This window comes from Gavialis gangeticus, unplaced genomic scaffold (assembly GCF_001723915.1).
Source record: "Gavialis gangeticus isolate Ggan-Ray unplaced genomic scaffold, GavGan_comp1, whole genome shotgun sequence".
In the NCBI taxonomy this organism is placed as follows: Eukaryota; Metazoa; Chordata; order Crocodylia; family Gavialidae; genus Gavialis; species Gavialis gangeticus.
The window spans coordinates 56,332,748-56,354,986 of NW_017728994.1; the positions used below are offsets into that span (position 1 = coordinate 56,332,748).

At 43.0% G+C, this 22,239-nt stretch overlaps 1 protein-coding gene across 4 annotated transcripts in view; it reads right to left on the minus strand.

The window, feature by feature from the left end:
* Positions 1-11,942: 11,942 nt before the first annotated feature.
* Positions 11,943-22,239, minus strand: part of CCDC186 (coiled-coil domain containing 186) — a 59,118-nt gene continuing 48,821 nt past the window's right edge. For 3 of the 4 annotated variants that reach the window (XM_019502859.1, XM_019502857.1, XM_019502858.1), the window contains 5 exons: positions 21,141-21,330; positions 20,060-20,140; positions 19,215-19,425; positions 16,922-17,141; positions 11,943-16,374 (listed from right to left, as the gene is read on the minus strand). In XM_019502859.1, the coding sequence (XP_019358404.1) occupies positions 16,291-16,374; positions 16,922-17,141; positions 19,215-19,425; positions 20,060-20,140; positions 21,141-21,330 (786 nt within the window). In that variant the 3' untranslated portion in view covers positions 11,943-16,290. The remainder of the gene's footprint in view (positions 16,375-16,921; positions 17,142-19,214; positions 19,426-20,059; positions 20,141-21,140; positions 21,331-22,239) is intronic. The other variant, XR_002094921.1, reaches the window with a different exon arrangement.

The following is a 22,239-nucleotide window of genomic DNA, read 5'->3' on the forward strand; positions in this document are numbered from 1 at the left end:
TATGAACAAATAGCATAGCAGCTTTTTAGCTGATGACCACGACATCCAACCTAATAGAGATTGTTCTGACTGCAGTTGTCTTACGCAAAAACTTAGCTTCTAGCTGGTTGAAGTCTGTCAATCCAGTAAGGCTCTTGGGGGAGTGGGGGGTGGGGATCACCCACAGACACTGCTGGCAGGGTCAGCAGCAGCCAGCAGCAATAGGGGACCACCCGCACACGCTGCCAGCGGCATCAGCAGCAAGGGGGCGGGGGGTGGCGAGCGGCAACCACCCACAGGTGCCCCCAGCAGTGTCAGTGGTGCTTCTTGCAGGGGGTGCAATGCCAGTCTCAGGGAGTGCACATGCACCTGCGTGCACCCCCTATGCACGCCCCTACCTCACCAATGGCAGTAACGTTGCATAGCATGAACTGTGATGCGACACTACTGCGCAATAGTAACGAGCTGCTGCACAGTCAGTGTACGGGGACACTACTGCACAGTAACGCTGGTTCGTGCACAGTCATTTAGTACTTGGGTATGCAAGTACAAAATGACTGCTCAATAACAACTGTGCAGTCAGCATCTCATGTAGATGCAGCCACTGAGTATCATACCTGGTTGCTGTTAATGCCTTCTATGGGAAGAGATTTTCCATTCAGGAGCAGCTGGCCAAGTATTTTGTCTGCTTTTTGTAGTTTTCATTAATGGTGAAAGGAAATGAATTGCCGATTCAGCTTTTCCATCTGATGAGCTTAGGGATGTGATAAGACTGGATTCCCATTCTTGGCTAAATTGCCTGCAGTCACAGCAAATAAATTGGGCTCCAGCTCCAATTTAAAAAACTCCAGTTCAGGGTGCTATGTCTGCTGAAAGGGTTTCTTGCTTTGTCTGTAGTGGTTGCTGTGGTAGTGGCTGCTGTGGTAGTGGCTGACACTGCCTACAATAGTCTAAAATAGTGCTTAGTAATGAGGTAGCTTGATGCAACAGGCCTGTTCTGAGGCTGCTCCACGGTGTGAGAATGCCGTCTCATTTCTGCCTTGCCTGAATTTCCTCAGGTATCTAACTTCCTTTGTCACACTGAGCCAGTGGGCAGCCTCTCTGACTTTCCAGGGACCAGCTGCTCTTCCACAGTGGTCCGGCGAATTGAGCAGTTTTTCTGTTATCGATCTGGGAATTATCACACATGATTCACCTGCCAGTCCTATTTTGCTCGTTCAGTTCCTCCCAGCTGTGCAAGCATTCCCGAGAGCTTTTCCCAGGAATGTGTCAGCCATCCAGACAAGATGACAGACATGAAGACTTGTAAATCTCTCGCCTCGTTTGTACTGTTCCACAAAAAAAAAATTCCATGAATTTTTCAGGGTTTATCATCCAGGCATAAAAAATGAGTTGAAACTGGGATAAAAGGAAGAAAAGAAAAAAAATCAGTTTAAATTGGGGAAAATAATAACATTTTGTGGGGGAGAGGGGCTGAGCATGTGCTTGCCTGTGCGCATGCGCCCCTCCCGGGCATAAGAGTCTGCAGGAGGGAGGGGTGGAGGGGAACCCGTCACCCACAGCCCAGCACTGGCCCCAACCCCAGCCCCACACCATCCAGGGGGTCTGCAGCAGGGGGGCCAGGGTGGGGCCAGCCTCAGCTGTGCTGCCAGGCTGGAGGGGACAGAGCCCCCGGGACCCCCGCACCCACCCCACGAGGCACTGCCCAGCTGCAGCGGGGAACAGGACAGTGTGGGGGGGGGCAGGGAAAGGGGGAGTGGGGAAGGGGTGGCAGCTCCTGCCGCCGCACAGGTCCCAGGAGCATGGGAGGGGGGGCGTGAAAAACAGGTGTAAATCATTAAAAACCGAATAACTTCAATTTTAAAAATCCGGTAATTTATCTGTGAAATTCGGTAAAAAACGAAAATGCAGAACACTACTCATATAACTTGGTTCTCACAGTCTTTGGGCTCCTGCCTCAAACAGGGCTGGTGGATGCTTTCTTTTATGTGGAGCTCATCCTATTACAGCTGATAGATCTGCAAGGCTGCTCTGGATAAGAAGTCAGATGTGCTTGTGTGTGTGGGAACGGGGGGTGGGTGCATGCATATGCATGTAGCCAGCGGTTCATGGTCATCTTCTGTATTGCTTGCCACCCTTGCACATACCAGTACAAGTTGAACTTCCTGAATGTGAGCACAATTTGCAAGATATTTCTTTGCAGTTCAGGTATATATTATTCCTACTGCTGGTAGTGATGGTCACCATGGAAGCTAACTGCTATCCTTTGTGTAGGAGCTGGCTAACCCCTTTCTCAATAGCATCATATTGTACAGCTGCCTCCATTCCCATTCCCTCATTTCAGGATAGGCTGTTTTGGTCACTAGTTCCTTGATACCTGTGCTGGCTACATCACATCAAGGTAACCTGTTCATAACACACCTTTAGACACCTGCAAGGACAGGCAAATCTAGAGTTTTGAAAAGAGGGGTGCAGATGATGAGGTGCATCGTCACATAGAAAACAACACTTTTTTTACTCCAGTTAAAAATAAACTAGAAGCTTTACTAATATGCTAGGGGCCTGGTGTTGTGCTATACAGTTTATGATTGAAGCCAAAACAAATATCACCTCATTGCAATGAGTTAAAAACAATCTGCAGGGATGTGAAATAGGAACTTCATTGCCAGGAGCAGTTAACAAACAGCAGAATTGCAGAATAAAGGCTAGCTTGATTGGTGGAAACACGAAGACCATTAACAAGAAGAGGGGGTTTTAACATCTGCATGATGAAGAGTTTAGAAGGGATTGGGTAAATTATACTGAGCCATAAAGTCAATTGACTCCCTCACTGCTGCCTGAATAGAAATGCTGCTGTCACTACCAAGCACTTGGTTTTAAGCTTTGGGTGGAGCAGAAATCAGAGCGTGGAGGGGGTGGGGGGGCAAGTATACCAGTTCCCCCCCTTGATCCACCCCTGCCGGCAAGACTTAGAAGAAACTCTCTCAGTTTAATAAATCCTAAGAGTCTCTGAACTGATCTTATATCTTCAGGTGTAACCATCACCTGTATCACTTTTTACTTTTTAGGGTCAGGTCATAGCCCTTGTGTGCAGGAAGTGTTTCCCTCAAGAACACGATGAAAATGCACTTGTTATTAGATTAATTTCCCTGGTTCTTTATAAAAGATAATGAGGTTGTGGGCATGGTCTGTGATCATGGTATTTAGTGTGCAGACATGAGGATCACTGCAGTCCGGTTTGCCTATGCCTGTATCAAGTTGCGCTTTTGCCTATTGTCAGTTTGATTCCATATGGTGTTCGCAACCAGCTACATCTACTTGTTGGTGTCAAGAGTGCGGTGGGGTGGTTGCTTTCCTGATCCAACATCACTTACCAGTATCTGGCTTTCACCAATATTAAGACTGCAGCCACATAGTATTTCTTTAGGTGACGAATCTTAGTGTTTTCTGGCTCTTCATGGTCCTTCTGGCTGCCGTGTGACTGATCCAGCTTGGAAAACATGCCAATACATTGAACTTGGGTATCTGACTGTAGCAATGATCATGCTGGTTTTTACTGGCTCCAGTTTTCTCTCTCAGTATGTGATGGGTACTCTGCAAGGCAGGTGCTGTACTGACAGAATCGTTTTGTCCAGTGCCAGTTGTAACACGCCTAAAAGACAACCCAGTTCTTCCACGATATCACTGTAATCTTTTTAGCAGCTTTGCTGCAGGGATGACATTGTAGATAACTAACTGCTTTGGATGTGTCTTGCTTTGTCACTTGTATGAATCATTTGTCTCAGGCTCAGCCTTAGTTATGAAGTTCACTCTGTTCAGGTGAGTGTTGTGCTTTCTGTGGCTTTTACCTGACATTTCAGGCTTAGGTTGTCTACTTCTAATTTACAGTGCACCATTGCTTAACTTTTAATTTTGTTTCGCTTGACTGCAACTTTGCTTCTGACTTTTGCATGATGTTTAGGAAGTTGCTAATGCTGCATTCTGGACATGCCTACACATGTATTTATGCCAGCTTAAAATTACTGCGCAGTAAACTGTATAGGCCGGCATCTGGGACTAAATTCAATCCCAGGTCGGAGCAGCCTGCCATGCTCCTGTGTGGCCACCAGGGGGAGCTCCAGCCTCTGGCCACATGGCTGCCAGCACTTAAGACTAACTTTAGTCTCAAACTGAAGCCAAGGGAGGCAGTCAGCCAGGAACCCTGGGGCTGGGCTCAGGCTGGCCCCCTAGCGGCTGGGCGGACCCAGCAGGGAGGTCCCCTGGGTTACTGAGCAGCAAAGCGTCTACATATTCATTGCTACACAGTAACTAATCAGGCATAAATTTGATATGTGCAACATGCAGGTATCAAGTTTACACTGAAGTCACCGTGAGTCGCCATATTTAATGTACAGTACAGGTGTGCATGTGTAGACACACACCCATACTGCACAGTAATTTTGGTTACTGCACAGTAAATGCGCCTCTGTTTTGTATATTCATCTTCCTTGTCTGTGTCTTGTGCTAGATGCAAACACAAAGGAGCTAGCCTGAGTTTTACAAACAATTAATTTTGCTGTTTTGCACTGCATTAATGTCATATGCATGCAAAATCTCATCTTAGGAGTCACTGCTTACTTCCTCAATAGGGTGCAGTCTTTTCTTTCGTTGTGTCAGCAAATTGTAACGCTTACCAATTTTTATTAAACTAAAAAGATCCTATTCATAATGTCCTGAAGTCCTGATCAGGAGGCTCACACCAACTCCAGATGGTCCCTGTCCCAAAGAGCTTACAATCTAAGCATACAAGAGACAACATGTGGCTACAGATAAACCAAAATGATGACACTGGTCCACTTAATGGGCAGCAAGCTAGGCATACCAGAAGAAAAATTGTAGGCATTGTGGCCAAGGCATCATGAGTGGGGCCTTAGAGAACAGAGAGTCAGTTTCATAAGCCATTTTATTTTTATAGGCAGACAAGTTTCTTCGAGTAAATCCAATATCTTTTATTAGACCAACACAAACAGTTGGAAAAATTCTTCTTTGCAAGCTTTCAGGTACAAATAGCATTAGTCAGGCTGAGAAAGCATCTGCAGTTGGTCTGTGCTCTTCCTGGATGGAATAGTAAAGAAGCCAGAAGCCAGTATGCATGCGGGAAAGCCAATCAGTGAAAATGTAAACTGAGTTAATCCATGACTAAGAGACAGATGGGGGGAATGAATATACCTGGTAAATAATAGAGAAGTTACCTGGGGAGTCGGATGTTAGGCAGGTTATAATGTGTCATAAATCCAAGGTCTATATTTAGCCCATGATTTTTTGTATCCAGTAGGTTGATGAAATGAAGTTCTTAGGCCGTCTGTGAAAGGTGTTTTGTAAATTCCCTTTGAGGATCAGGACTGAGAGATTGGAGAGAGAGTGGTTTTCTTCTGAGAAATGTGACCCCACCAGTAATTGGGTATTCTCGCCTTTGATAGATTTTTGGTGTGTGTTCATTTTGGTGTGCACTTGTTGTTTGGTTTCTCCTACATATTTTCCATCAGGACATTTGGTGCACTGGATGAGATATATAACATTTCTGGAGGTGCAGCTATAAGATCCAGGAATGCTGATGGTTCTGCTGTGGGGTGTAGTAATTGTGGGGGGTGGTAGAGATGTGTTGGCAGGTTTTACATTTCTTGTCATGGCATGGTCTGGACCCATTCGGTGTATTTTGGGCTGTAGGAAGTTTGCTTCTGGTGATGAGGTAGGTGAGGTAGTTCTGGGAAGATCTCTAAGAATTGGGTCTTCTTCTGGCATGGGTTGCAGCTGTTGCAGGATTCTCCATATAGGGTCCAGTTAGGGATATGTCAGAACCAGTGGTGTGAGATTCATGGGGGTTTTCCTTCTGTACTCCAGCAATGGTATCCAAGTGGCTCTGTGAAAAGTGTGATCTCTCTCTGGAGGAATGTCTTTGTTGAGTGAAAGCCCTTTTGAGATTTGTGAGGGATGATCACAGGTGTTCTCTTCAGTGCGAATTCAGTGGTATCAGATGGCTTGGCTGAATATTACAGCTTTCTTGGTGTATTTAGGGTGATTGCTGGTTCTGTGCAGATACGCCTGTTGGTCCATGGGTTTCTTGTATATGGCCCCCAGGTCTGCTTTTACATTATCTTTGCTGCATCAGGTATTTGCCGTAGAATGAAACTGGCTGTAATTTCCCTTGTTTTCTTACTTTCCCTCCTGTTATTTAGTGAATTCTGTGTCTCCATTATGTTGCCCATATCTTATCATCTCAACAGCATGCCTGGTTTCATTGTGTACCCTCTCTTCCAGCCCTGTTGCACTTTTACAGTTTTCCTATTATGTTTGAAGAATGTCAACTAGCTGAACATCCCCCTCTGTGCTCACCTGCTCAGCACAGGAATCCAGTTAGCTACTATGATGATCATTCAGTTTTTCTCACCCTACCTGCAGGAGTCTTCTCACTACTAGATTTTATCCTCGCATACGTCTCTCTTCATCAAGGAATTTCTATAGAAGGTTCCTATATCATCTTACTATAGCACCTCCTATTGGAAGCTGCTTTAGACACCCCAGTTGCGGTAATGCATATCAACAGGACAACAGGCAGCTGAGCTGTAGTAAAATAGCATTGTTTCAGGACAGTTTGCTTCATACTAATGAGTCGTCAAAAACGTAATATAATCATAGAAACATAGGGCTGGAAAAGAGCTCCAGATATGATCTCCCCTTACCCCTAGCTCAAGGGAAGAACATCCCTATCTAAATCAACCCATACAAGTATTCATCTAGCCCTAAAACCAAAAAAACCAACACTGTTGCACAGCTACAAGGCACATTGCCCCCAAACACCAAGAATGCATTAACCTACCACAGGTAAAGTAGGGGGGCGAGGGCACTGTCAACGACTCGCTGCTGCTAGGGTAAATGCACTTGAGAGATCCTCTGGTTGTAAGGCAGTGATCTTCAAAAGCTTTTTAGCTACAACTTGGGGAAAAAAAGATATGGAGTCTTGGTTTGGGTCCATCCCTAGGATGAAATAAAGAGGTCTAAAAGCTGAAGGTAAAGGTAGCAAAACCTTCTGTGAAAGTCTTATTGCATTGTCAGATCCGTCTTGCTTGTAATCCTGGATTGGTTTGTACGGGACACAAGCTAATGCTTATGCCAGGGGCTCTCAACCTTTTTAGATGATTCAAGGCATCACCTAAAAAGGTACCCTTCAGAAAATGACAGCACTTAGTTTTCACACTTCCTTTTTACTACAGAAAAGTATTAGGGCAGTTTTTCTGTTGCAAAGAAATAAAGAAGACAGTAACTATGAGATACTCTGAGAAATCTCTGGATTTATCTTGTGAATCATGTTTGTAAATGTAACACTGCCAACATTGCATGGCATCCCATGGCATCCTGGAAAGGATCTCCAGGCACCCCAGGGTGCTATGGCACCCTAGGTGAGAATCACCAACTTACACTTTCTACCAAGCATGATTTAATTGCTTCTGTGCAGCAGAGCCTGCATCTCTGCAAGGGCAAAAGATCTCACTAATGGTTGCAACATGTGCTAGCAAACCAGGAGAGATGGGTTCTCTTCCAGCTTTGCTTTGAGTATAACTTTGGGTTTGTCACTTAGCTCCTGCCCCTCAGCCACCCCTCTTTTAAAAGGCAAGCACTTGTCTATGTCTGTAGGGAGGTTGCAAGGTTAAATTCACTGCCAGTTGGAAAATGCTGAGATTCCCCTTTAACAACACAGCAGCAACCCTATCTTTCAAGAAACGTTCAAGATTTCTTTTCATCACTTACTCTCACTTAAAGCTGTTTGAAATGGCTGGAAATGATCAAGATCTTTGTATCCCAGTTGAAACCCACTGCAGTGCAACGCACCCCTGCTCCATTGCTGGGACACTAATTCCAGGCGTATTCAGAGGAATACAATTCGTCCCCTCCGCCCCAGGCAGTACATCTATGAGCTGTCTTATTAAAGAGCTTTTCTAACCCAAGCAGTGGCCCTGCAGCTGGAACAGGCCATTTGGAACACCTTTAAGTCAGAGCAATTAATGAAAACCAGCTTAGGCCTTAAAGGATTTGCTGTTCAGGAACATTCAAGCAGTCAGAATACCCCAGTCTGGAGAGAACAGAGCTAATAAAAAGGGGCCAACTATATTGTGGCTGGAATGGGAGTCAATATCGGATCTCTGCAAGGGGCTGCAGCTGATATAGATAAACTGGCTGTGATGCAACCCTTCCTGTGGACACGCTGTACACAAAGCCCGTTTTTGTCAGATCACAGTAAGAGCGTAGAGGAAGCAAGATCCTCACTCACTCTAAGCCTGCCTTTCCAAACAGCACTACGCCTAGAAAAGGTCTCTGCTTTCTTTCAGGGTCATGCTACCAGTGCTTTTCTTGCTGTCTGCAGCTGCTCGCTCTGGTGCGCACACCTCTCCACCAATGAATTCCAGCCCGTTGCATGGGGTTTCTACTGTTTCAGCTATTCCTAACAAAAGGAACATTTAATTATTTCCCCCTTTAGCCTGAATAGAAAGCGAGTAGGCTCAACTCTCGCGTTTGTAGAATCTCAAGGTTGCGAGGGACCCCAAGGTAATCTAATCCCACCCCCACCCAAATGCAAGAGTCACCATTTCTAAACCGAAATGGGATTCTAACCCGTGACTTCACCCACCCCAGGGAAACAACTCATCACTGGGCTACTGCTGAATCTGCCAAAAGCTTTCAGCAGCGTTGGCTGCCCTTTGATCAAAGACACACTATAAACCATGCAAATTCCGGCACAAGGTACCATGTTTCAGAAAGCACACGTTGCCATTTAAATGCCTTATTTCCAGATTTAAAAAAAGAGATAAATGAATCCATCTCAATCAGCTGCATTGTGCACTACTGTCAGAGAGCAGCCTTGGAAGACAGAAATGAAAGCCCCTAGCAAAGGAAATAACATTATTCTCATGAAAAAATGTGATTTGGTAGCTTTGCTTCTGGTTTATTGACAAATTCATCACTTCTCTTCTCAAAATTCACCCATTCCACAAGGAAGGAAAACTTAATTTAAACTGAACATTTTTCCAGGAAGCGGTTCAACGGCTCATCTACAGTTGTCAAAAGCCAAATCAGCTCAACTGTTTATCTATGTCTTTCTCCTTTCCTGTGCTACGCGTGTGCATGAAGCTCTTCTGCTTGTATATCTGCCTCCTGTTCAGTCAGACTCCAAATGCCAAATTCTCAGGATTGCATGTGATTGTTTTCCTAAATCACTTCCACAGTGCAGACAAGCCCTCAATAATTAATGTCTAGGTTAAAGACTGAGCACTGATCCAGAGAAGTGTCTTGCGTTGCATTCCCAGTCCAACCATTGTGCTCATCAAGGTTCTTGTCAATAGAGTAAGGAGAGAATTCGGGTTAGACTGTCCAGACTCCCCATCCATTTGAATATGTTAATGCTCTTTACTTTAAAAGTCTCATAGACTGCACAGAAACTTCAAACATCTTGACACGTGATCCAGGATAAGTGGAAAGGAGGAAGGTTAATTAAAGCCGCTCTCTCTCTTTCTCTCGAGCCATTCTCATTCAAATGCCCACAGCGTCTCATGCATTTAGTATCCCACGCTTCAAAATGCTGGTGGGGCGCTGTAACTAAAGCATGTGCATCAAGCATGTGCATAGGTGCCCTTCATGAATACGTCCTATACCTTCAGACCAGAACTTAGGCAGCTCTCTCAGGTGCGGCCCTCTTTCACTTTGCTGAAAACTGTCTCATTAACATCAATGGCAGTACTCCAGATTTAATTACCTTTCAAAATTGACGGCTAAAAGGCTGCCCAAATTCATGCCACTGAGAACAGGATGCTCAGGGGCATAGTAAACAGAACATTACACATTAGCCGAGTATAATTTATTCAGATAAACAAGGCTGTCTGGTATAATTCACTTCCCACCACCCAACCCCCACATCCTCCCAACATGCCTGCTTCATGCATGATTTTTTTTCATGCATTAGTGTACTAGAGTGACCTAACAATTCAGACTATTCCAGCTTTTGAGGCTTATAATATTTTTTTAACCCTGTAACTTTGGGATCAAATTGCAGGGTTCTGGATTTATTCCCCAACAGCTTTGATATTACATTGGCAGTTTAAGCACAAATAAATATACTGCTTTATACCTTTTAAATGCTCTCCATTAACACAACTGTAAAATCTCTTATAAAAGTAGGAGTATATTTGCATCTCATTTCCCATCTGTAAAATAGGGATAATACACAGCAACTGGCAGAGGTAAGATTACTACTTGGAGATCTTTACTTCCTTGCCAGGTCTCAGTTAAGTTGCTGCTGTTTCCTTGCAGAGCCAGCAGAAAGAGAGTTTATCCGTCTCTCAAATCTGCAGCTACATTGCCAGCTTTGCTCGTGACATGTCTGTTACTGGTGGAGGGGATGGAAGAGATGAAAGATAACTAAGATCTATTTGCTTGGGACAAGGCTGTTGAGCCAACAGTAAGAAAGCACCCAAGGGCCCTTTATCCAGTTCCTGTGAAGACAGAAGTCTGCAATTAGTTTCAGTAGGAACAGACACAGCACCCCACCTCCATTTTTTCTTAGCGCCACTTCACTCTGCAATCTATGAAAATGGAGCTTGTATATAGCTAATAAACCTATTATAAGACATAAGCACTCCGTCTGTATTCCTGTGCAGGTAGGTCAGTCTGTAAAGGTCAGAGGCCCAGATCGGCTCTCTAGAAACTCAGCTGGCCCTGCCAGGCTTGCTCTGCCAGGGTTTAGGAATCATCACTTGTGACAAAGGAAACAGATACTCCATGATGCCATTTTGCACTAATCTAAGTGTCTTAATTTTTCTGTTCTAATATTATGGTTAAAAGGGACATAGGCACAATTTAGACTGAATTCAGCATCTGTCAAGCACAGGGGCACAACTACCAAGAGTGCAAAGTTGTGACCTGCTACTGGGCATACTGTATTTTCTCTATGCAATATGCATTTTTAAATGAGTTTTAAACACTTAAGATACTAATTATGGCAGCCCATGATCCTCTGCAGTGCTTGTCTTCCTACAGTTGCAGCAGGGAAAATTCTGCTTCCAATTTCTGAAGGCTCAAGTACAATATAGCTTGAACGCAATCCTGATTTCTCTTGGTGTTGCTGCTAGATAGTAAGAGTTCATCTGCAGTGTACAAAGGCATACTGCCATCTTTCGTTTATGTAGTGCAACAGAAAAAATAGATCTAGTAGCAGGAGTTGCCATAGCCACTGATTTCAGTACAACCATTAATGAGAAATTTGTGGCTCAGTAGCCTTTAGTCTAACCTTCCCCCAGACGGACATGCCTCAACTGCACATGAAGTTGGGTGTACCTGGATGACAGAGTTGCAGGGACAGGTCATCAAAAAGCATTGACTGGTCATCGATACAAGCACGTTTGGTTTAGCTTCCAATTTTGCTCATTAGATCTTACATTCTTAGTTCCAAGGGAAGAAGTGAGGCAGGATAACTAAAATTAACAGTTATTTTTACTGTCAGAATTGGCTGTTAATTAACATGCACATATATGCGTAATCAGCACCACCTTATGTCTACTTCTATTAAATAGGGCTACTCTAGAGTAAGGTACTATCAGGTGCAAAGAGAAATGGTAAAATCTGGTGATAAGTAAGCATCAGCACTGGGTGTGTGCGTCTAGCTTTATCCCTTATGACAAAGTGATTTATCCAAGCCTCCGTGGGTTATCAAGTGCCATTTCAGACCAGGTCTTACCAGGGGCACCATGTGGTACAGCACAGAGACACCTGCACTAGTTCAGGTATTGGAAACACGCTAGCCACAGTAGCCAGGAGCTTTGCATAGGCTAATTTATACTCCCAGACCTAGCTTGTACCACAGTGGGGAGTGCAGACATAACTCAAAGTCTGCCTACTAGTTATTTAAACACATATCAAGCATGACAGATCCAAAAACAAGCATTCACACGTCTGTTTATTATTTCAAAAGTACAATATATACATAATGTATAGTGATGTCTTAAACTTCATTTATACAGAAACAAATATCTACAAAGTTAATCAAATCAATAGTCACTATGTGTATATTCATACAACATACATACATACATACATACATTGGAAGATTAAACATAGTTTTACCATCAGAACACAAAATGGGTAAGTAAATAATCCCTTCCATTTTGGAAAATACCTAATACCACTCTCCACCATCTGTAACTTAGCTGGAAATTCTTTATTTGGCGAAGTTTTCAACTTTTCAACAGGCCTGGAAAGTCTGATTTCTAGCACCACCTATTGGTAAGAAATCAGAGTTGTGCAATAGTAAAAAAAGAAAAGTTCTGAAGAGGAGCCTCTTCCCCTCACCATGAATAAGGCCTGTACCTTTGTGAACCTCCTCGCAGAGCATGGTGGCCTATACAGTCAGAGATTTAACAGTTAAGATCAAATGGGAAGTTGAGGTCTGAATTCTCAAGTAGGAACACAGCAAGAACAGTTATGATGCAACACATGTTTAAAAAGGCTGACACTTTGAACAGACCTGGATTAGAACATCTTTGGGGAACATACGCCAGATCTCACTGCTTTCAGAAGACTATGAGAAGTAAAAATCTTAAGTACACTTCTCTATTAAGTAGGTATAATAAGAAAACCATCACCAGGGTCTAGGATATGCAGGGGACCCACTAGCTTTTTAGAACATATTTGAGGCCTTTCCATGATGGGGAAAGGTCAGCAGAGTTTCTGTAGGAAGTGTGGCCTGTACTTCCAGATGTGGGATATACACATTACAAAAGAATGATCTATTCAGAAGTGGGCGAAGCATTCTGTAGGATGTAACTAGCCAAAGGCTTCTGGTTTAGATTCCTATTTTCAAGAAGAGCCTTCAACGTTGTGTCCCACTTCGGTAATTTTCAATAAGAAATGGATAGTTGTTTTAGACTCTTGAAAATAGAAGCCCCAACTTACTTGGGACACTTAGGTTTAAAAGACTTAAGTATTAAAATACATAATAGTTTTAAGACTATTACTTAATAAGAATAAATTTATCCTACTTCTTCATGAGCCTCACAGAAGTATACCTCAAAACCTTGTAATGTAAACCATTACGTTCCCGAAGTAAGGATTAAACAGAACCACTGATGCATAGGACTTGGGGGCTGGCTGTCTACAGTCACGACCTTCCTCTGTGATTTAAACTATTCCCTTACTAAAGCAGCAGTGTTCTTGTTTCAACTCTTTTTTATAGGATGCATTCGTGTTCCTTGAACCAAGTGAAGCCATCTATCTGACTCTTGATCTGTACCCTGAAAACAAAAGCAGTCACTGACAACGTTCATAAGCATAACACATTTTTCCAGTCATTTGCATCTTCTTGCATAAGAGAAAACAGACATGAGTACAGTCAAGAAAAACTTCTCATGTAAGACCACAGATGTGCCTTTGTGAAGATGTCAAGACGTAAGATGTTTCCCCTCTGTGGCTTAATTTCTAACATCTTGGTCTATTTAAATTGAAGGTGGTGAATGAAAGGATGTTTTGGCTGCTTATGCAAACGACACACCCAAGCAAGGATAAAAAACCCCTAGAATTGTAGAGTCACAGACAGAAAGCAGCATTTTTAAGCAAGACAAAAGGATAACTAGCGCGCTAAAATAATTTAAGACGTGTAATGGAGCAATGTCAAGAAGCACTACAAAGAATTCCCGCACTATCATTGCACTTATCCCATCTGCATCACATTTCTTCATTTATATTAAACAGCTGAAGAACATACATTAAAACAGTTATAGGTACTATATGGAGTGAGCTTATTTTCAGAATCTAAAATATGGGAATCAGTTTAATACAAGAAAATAAGCCAAACAGGCATATAAGTATAAAAATGCAAAACAAACAAGAGCTAAGCTATGTTTGGACACACAACCTTTATTCCTGAATACCGTCTCAGAGGGCCTAATTCAGTTGTACAAACTTACCTTGCCCCTCGGGTGATATCCTGGCATTCTTGAACAAAATAGTAAAACTCACTGATTTCATAATGAGCCAGGATTTCACCTCAGGAGGCTAGCTTTCATTGCCCCATACCCACTTTCCCATCACAAACATTCAGAATGTGGACAGACAAAGAACAGCAAGTTCAAAGGGAATAGGGACTTATTGGATATTCCAGGATAATTACCCATTTGTCTGCTCTTAGTCTGCAGTAAGCACAAGTTAAATCGGGGAAACTTAAACCTGTTTAGTTCCAAGATAAGTTTCTCCAGTATAACATTCACTTACTGTGGAGTAAAGTGGACAACATTACCGCATGCCAGCTGCTCCAAGGGAAGTCGCTGCCCTCTTTGCCTTGCTGTTCTGAACAGTTTGTCTGTATACCTGCAGCAGATCCAGTCCTGAGGCTGGGCTGGCTAAGGGTAACAACAAAATTGCAGGACTGCTCTCCCTACCCCTGGAATTTGGGAAAGACGACATCCCCCAGCATTAAGGGTTGAGGGGCCGCATGATCCTCTCCTTACTGGAAATCATTAGTTCTTTACTACCTCTGTTGTTGGTGAGTAAAAACACCAGCTACTCAGGAGCAACCCTAGACAACAAGCTGAGCCTGATCTTGTAAATATGTATGTGCATGCTCACCTCTAACCAGTGGGGCAGTCTCACTGACTGATTCACATCAATCAAATCAAGTACTTTGGGGTAAAATCTTCTACTGCTTAAATGACACTGAGGCTTCTGAAAATGGAAGTTAGGTGCTTTAAGCCACTTAGATGCTTTAGTAAATTTTACCCTGTGTTTTGACACAACCAGAGATCAATTTTGCAAATGACAAGTGGGGAGGAGGGCAGAAAATTTGGGTTTGTTTTTTCATCGTTAAAAAAGCTGTCCTTTCAAATTTAAATAACTAATACATAAAGTGTTTTTATTGTACATGCGCACTAAGTGCAAATATGTAATACAGTATATACTTCATATATTTATACGATGAACTGGTCTGGCTCTGAATTTTGATCAAGCAAGCACTAAATGTATAAAAATACACATTTACTGCAGGAGCGGAGCTACTCCAGGCCAGGTAAATTACTCTTCCCGATACTAAGCTGCATGAGTACAGCATTGAGACTCAACTTTTAAAAGTTGTCACTGCAGGGCTAGCTTCCCATCACTGTCAAAGCAGGATGGAGGTATCCCCTGGAATCTTACCTCATGTCATTCTGACAGTTTAATACTTCACACATCAGTAAAGTTCAAGAACTGGCACAGATTTCTGTGCCGCAATTACAGTTCAGCCAATAAGCTGCAACTCATCATTTAACACACACCTCGTGTCTCACCCCCCTCTTACTGGCTGGTCTATACTTACAACTAATGTGACAAACAATACATGCTCAGAATTTTTTTTTTTTTTTTAACTAACTGGGTATCTTGGACTGGGGGAGGGAAGATTTGATACACATAGCAAACAGCTCACACTTTGAAAATTATGCTAATTATACTGAAGGTCTGGAAAAACTTTTTTTATAAAACTAAATTACCTGAGTTCAAAATGATTTAAATGCATACACCTAACCATTTGGGTAATCCGAGTTTATATCAACTAAACTTGCCAAATAACTGCAGCAGAAACAAAAGTTGTTCATTCTTCAATTTCTAGCCGGCTTTAAAAAAAATAAGCAGGTCAATTCATTTTAAATTCCCAAGCTATTAAACTTTTTTCCAAATGGTAATTTATAGAATACCGTGTCCTTAATTTAAAAAACAAAGAAAAACCCACGAAGCTTGAGAACAAAACCTCTCTCATGCATATGTTAAAAATACTTAATCAACTTAAATATCAGAAACATTTATAGAGGGTAGGGAAGAATCTGTCTGAAAGCCCCTGAAGCTCAGCAGCACTGGATCTGTCCAACAGCAACAAAAAAAAAAAATCAGTTTAATTTTTTTTGAAGCTCCATTATTAGCAGACTATTTAATTGCACAGGGCAGAAATTAAAATCTCACTGAAACTTACTCTACGTGTAGTACACACCGCAAAGCATTTGGATGTCATTTCAGAGTACAGTTCAACAGAAGAACGTAGTGTATAGTGAAGCTCAGCAATGCCTTTGGCTAACATCAAACAGGAAAAACAATCCGAGTCTACAGACCCCTTCTCTTGAGAAAGTGAACAGCTTGCATACTTAAAAGCTTTGCAAGATTGGATCTTTGAACTGTTGCGCAGTCAATTTCCAGGAGAAGCTTAAGTTGACAGCCTGCAGCACCTGCCTTTTCTGCATCTTTGTTCTGGTCTTTCCATAAAAACTCTAGTTACGTTTGCTTCATCCTCCGTTCCAGTTCATGCTGGTGTTTAATGAGCCGTTCTATTTCTGTCCCAAGTGTCTGAAGATTCTCCTGTGAAGAAAGGATAGGGAAGGAAAGGCAAACATTAGTGAGTGTAATACTTGCTCGCAAATTTAAAATTACTAGTAAAAACAAAGTTAAAGACTTGTGTCTATTGCTCCCTGAAAATGCCGTTTGTGCCTGACATGGAAAAGTTGGAAGAGTAAAGCCCCTGTCAATAATGAATCTGATGCCAGGGAGGATAAAGTCGTTCCCTTAGATTTCAAGATTCCACTAGGCTTCTCTAGAAGCTATTGCTTCAATTCAAAGCTCAAATGAATAAATATGTAAAAACACACTTATGAAATAGGATAAGGCAGTGCTTTCAAGGTGCATTACCTACTAGTTGGTTACAAGACTAATAAGATGCATACTCTTTCTTCATAGTTATGCATGCAAAATTAAAATGCTGACTTGTACAGAAGTCAGGTGGCACGACCTATCTGAGTATATTTTCTCTGCCCTTCAGTGCCATCTCTTTTGGTAGTCTGCACCTATTTAGGGCAGTAGGTATTAGAGAACTGCAAAGGCAGACTGAACGAAAGGCCTAGGTACTCACTTTTAGTGTTATGTTCTTCAGTAAAGTATCCTCTAGCACAGCTTGGAGTTTCCTGTTGATCTCTAAAGAGAGTTCCAATGTGAGCCCGCTGTCGGCAGGGTGAGACGTGTACAGAGACGCCATGATCCCACCACGCCTGCTCAAATGAACTTTGTTAAAGTCAGAGGCCTCTGAGGACAAGGTTCCAGCTTCTTCTCGCAGAATGTAACTCTGAATAATCCTGGAGAAAACGAGGATAGATATCACAATGCATTGCAACTGCAGAGACTGACTTCTGCTCCCAATATTAACTTGTTTCAGGGAGACTTAAACTATATTTGGGATGAAGAAAATGATGTCACTGTAAACCTGATGAGCAAAACCATGGTTGATATAAGTGCCCCAGCTTAGAAGGGCGTTTCAGATGAAGGGAAGGACTTTGACAACAAAGCCCATTTCTAGCTACAAATGCATCAACAGTGAATAATCAGCCAACATAACAGTTTGTAGGGCTCACCCATAAGAAACTCGGGCAAAATCCTGTCCCTGACTGCAGTCACTAACAGATCTCCTACTGACTTACGTGGGGTCAGGATTTCGCCCCAAGCACTCCTAGTGACAAAACCCAAGCCCAGGACTGAAGGCTTTCGCTTCAGCAAAGGACCAAAGAGCATGCAAGATTTGCACTTGTAACTGTTCTTGGAGACGTAGCTTGACTACTGTCTAAAGCAATTCCAGAAAGCATCTCTCTTTGTCAGTTTTATTTGCACAAAAAAGCAACTAAAGGAGATCTGACAAAGCTTCCAGGCAGATAAACAGTCACAACTTGAATACAACATTTACATTATGAAACAACTCTAGTAATACGTTCCTATTGTTTTTCCCAGCACTACCTTGTGCTGGGAAGGAATCAGTCAGAGCCGTGGAAAGGAGACTGCCTGGAAGACCTTTACATCAATAATGCTAGAAGGGGAGCAGCAAATGATACAGGGGATGACAGAAAGAGAAAGGATGGGCTCATGCTTAAGTTGGTTAAATGTCCACCTGGAGATGTGGATTCTGCCCCTGCCTCTGTCACACAGGTCAGTCACTTCAACTAAACTTTTCAAAGATGTTACCAATTGTTCGCGCCTCATTTTCTAGTTCACAACTTGAGACCTTAGAGTTTGAATTTCAGCAGCGCTGAGAGCTCCTACCTGACTGAGGTAAAAAAAATGAGCTTCAAATCTCAGGTGTGCTACATGGTGTTGACTATTCTGAGAAAGTAAGGATCTGAGGAAGGCACCCAACCAGAAAACCTCTGTGCCTCTGTCTGCCACCTACAGAATGATGAGTACCATCCCACTCCCATCTCAGACATGCAGAGATGTGTCTTGAAAGTGTCAAGCACTCAGATACCGTAATGATACGTGCCACAGGAAAAGCCATGAGGAAATAGCAATAATTCTGTCTTCAGAGGACAGTGTGAATAGCGTACACTAAATGGCCAGACACAGAACAACACACTGAGGACAAAACAAACTATTAAGCAACTGTTCATTCACTAAAGTTGCCATCCACTGGTTCAGAGAACAGTTTGCTCTGACTCAGATCAGGAATTACTGCCCTAAGGTTACTAAGTACACACAATTGACAGAACCCCTACCGCAGAGACCTTATAATCATTTGAGGCACCAATATAATAAGTGGGCATATTTCATAAGAGATATTTAAACAGCAAAAAGCAATTCCCCAGAAAAAGACAGCATATACGGACTTCTTCTGCTCTATGACCAAGCTATAACTTGGGCAACCCCCCAGGAAAAGCCTACCCTGTAAGTAGCACCATAACCGGAGCTTGGTATATCACACTCTTTAAGTATATGCCTTTGCATCCGACATTTTATTACAATATTTATCAAACATTATGTTATTTTTACTGTACACAAAGGCCTCCACTAGAAATTATGCGAGAGGCAAGAATTCTTGTGGGGGATATCTTTTGTTGGACCAAGTGCATGGGTAGAATAGACCTAGGCAAGCATTCAGGTATAACAGTGGTTCACAAATCTGCAGAAATCCCAGCCTGTGATGAATTAAAAAAAAGTAAATGGACCATGATAGCAATCCACAACCTCTTAGTTGGTCACTTTTTCTAGAACTGTTTTACAAAAGTAGTAAGGTAAAAACTATGATCTTTGAGGTACACTGTGGCTGCAGCTATCTTATCCTAACTTTTCTCTGTTTTAAGCCAATTAATTGTCTTATGTAAGATTCAAAGTCACAATACAGCAACCAAACACCAAAGACCATACGATTCCAGTGGGATACATACTTGGTTTTTTTCCTGATTTCCTCCACCAGTTGCTTAATGTGATCCTCCATGAACTCCATCTTTTCATTTTTCCGAGCATGAGCCTTCTGTAGCCTGACAATCCTCTCAATCAGGATAGCCTTGTCCACTTCTGGGAAGTTATCCACAGCTACCGAACAGCCAGTATTCTCAGGCGACCTATCTTCATTGCTGCTTCGAGCATTAAGAGAGCCTGCCAATGCAGTTTTGTGCTCATTAAAGAATTCTAGAGTAGTAAATACAGTATTTCTGTTCCACCCACCTCCACATACACCATCCAGTAAATCACTACCATTTGCTGCAGCCCAGGACTTTGATTAAATACTGTCTTCACAGAATGCTGATCTCATTTAGCCATTACTCGGTTTGTCTGTCCACTGTATTCGTATAATTTTAATGCATCTGTTCAGAAAGTGGTAAAACTCCTTACAATGAGCACAACTGTACTGATGTAAAGGATATATTTATATCTCTGTAAATGTATTACTGGTGTTATTGCCCCAGCAGGAGGGGCTGACTGATTTTTCCCTTCATAAGGTTCTAAACTGATATAGTTAAAACTTTATGAAACCTCAGTGTAGACCAGCAAATCTCCAACATGAGCGCTCCAAACTTAGCCTCTTCCTACTTAATGACAGAAGGGATCCTGAAAAGCTCTGAGGCAACTTTAAAAACAGTGGGGAGAGTAAAAAGAAAGGAAGAGGGTGCAAACTTTAACAGACCTGAGGGCTTTTGTCAGGCAAATGGGTGCAATATTGTATCTCTGGGTATTTACAGGAGACTATTTTGTTAAAACAGTAAAAACAGCAAACCAATATTTAAGTTACCTGATGAGCTAGAACGACTTCCCATGCTGCTGACTTCTTTATCATAACTACCGTTTTCAATCTGTTCCAGTTTTCTTCGTGCTAACAGTAAGAGATGATGATGAAGGTTACCAAAATGAGGATAAACCTTAACCCAACACAGTATATAGCCTCCAACCCTAGAGAAATTCAGGCATTTTTCAAAATACTAGTGTCTGAACCCTTCTGAGAAAAAGCAGGGTCTAACATTTATTAGTTTGTTCTGCCCTGTTCTAGGTGAGAAAAGAATCCCATGTACTACACAGTCTTGGAAGAGTAACACATGCTATTGATCCGATGCTTTTTAAATAACTAATGAAGGACATAACATAGCTCTGTTCTATGGAATCATTTTTATCCTAGTTGTCATTGTTCCTGGTAGCTGACAGCCAAGTATGTTCCTCCCAGGAGTTGGATGACACTTCAGTAAAAAGGGGAAAATGCATGTGAAGAGGAAAGGTTCATACACGCATACACAAGGGAAACAGAATTCCCTCTTGCACAATATGAAGACGAGACAAAAGCTGTGTTCCCATGCAAACTCCAAATGCACATGTGATTATCATCAAACTGCATTCAGAACGGATGAACTTCTGAACTATTAATGTTTTTCACTTACTTTACACGCAAATTATTTACCAGTCTTCCTACAACCATAATTAAACACATAAAGCTCTTTGATAAAAATCAAACAATAAATGCCACAAACAGTCCCAGCTCCAGTAATGGCTTAGGGAAATGTTGGCAGGTTCTGAACACACAATATAGCAGAATTCAAATAAACCAAATTTACCCAGAGAATGTCACAACTGGCATAACCAGGGAAGGTAAAAATAAAAGAGTTTGTGTTCTGTTTGTTGTAAGATGGCTGTGTTACATGGGGTTTATTTACTTTTTAAGGCAAACCTATTTCAAATCATGGAATCATGATTTACTGTTGATGAGGTGCAACTAACGTTCTTCAGCAATGAACAGACAGCCAGAACCCCTCTCTACCAGCATGGGGGGAGGAGAGGCCATATTAGCGCACACACTACTGTCTGGAACTGGAAAAAATGTCAACCTTGCTGAAGTTGTTTGGTGAGATCTTTAAGATTTGATGTGTGCTTCCGCTTTTGAGTAACGAGCTCATCCTTTAGTTCATCCACTTGGGTATTCAACACTGTTAGTTCTTTCTGTTGAGAATCTAACTCCGTCTGTAAGGCCAGGACCTCATGTCTGCGCAGCTCTTCCTCCTTCTGCAGTTTGTTGGTCTGAATTTACAATGTTAAAAAAAAAAAGACAAATCAAAAACCAGAAGTAACCATGTGCTTAACAGAAACAACACATTCACTTACACTGCAGCTGCCTTCTATCCAAGGATCTTGCACTCTTTTATATCACAATAAAGATCAACATCACCACTGTGGTGATGTGGTGTGCCATGACTAGGGTTACCATACATCCATATTTTCCCAAGCATGTCCTCTTTTTGGATTACCTGATCTCCGTCCAGGCAGTTTTTTGAAATCTGAACCAGTGTCTGAGATTTTGCTCTGTTCCACTGGCAGAAGCAGGGGAAGGGCGATTAAAGACAGGGGGACCACATGCATGTATGCGCCCATGTGTCTGTGTCTGTGGAGGGGGGCAGGTGCCTGGTGGTGCTGGGGGAAGCTGTCCAGGTGCTGGGGCAGGGTAGGGAAGCGATGGGGAGGCACCTGCCCTACCAGCAAGGGAAGGAGATGGGGGCCCTTTGGGGGCAGCAGGGAGCTCCGTGGCTGGCCTAGTGACACCAGGGCTGGTGTAGTGCTTGTGGGGGTGGGGTGGCCAGGAGATGCTACCGCAACCAGGGGAGGGGGGGAGGAGGGGCATGGCTAGGTCACCTGGAGCGGTCCTGGAGCCCCAGCCCAGGGTGGAGGGTGTGCCATAGACCTTCCCTTCTCTTGCCTCCAGCCTACTTGGGGCCAGACTTGCTCTGCCACTGCCACTTGCCATGCTCCAAGCTGGCTGGGACAGGGGCAGCTGGGGGCCCTCTCCAGCAGGGCTGAGGGGAGCGGGGGGCTGCAGGTAGGGAGTAAGAGGCACTGGCAGGACTGGGAAGGCTGTGGGTCGGGAGGGAGAGGCACCAGCATGGCCTGGGGGGGTGGGAGGGAGAGGCACCAGTAGGGCCAGGGGTCTGCAGG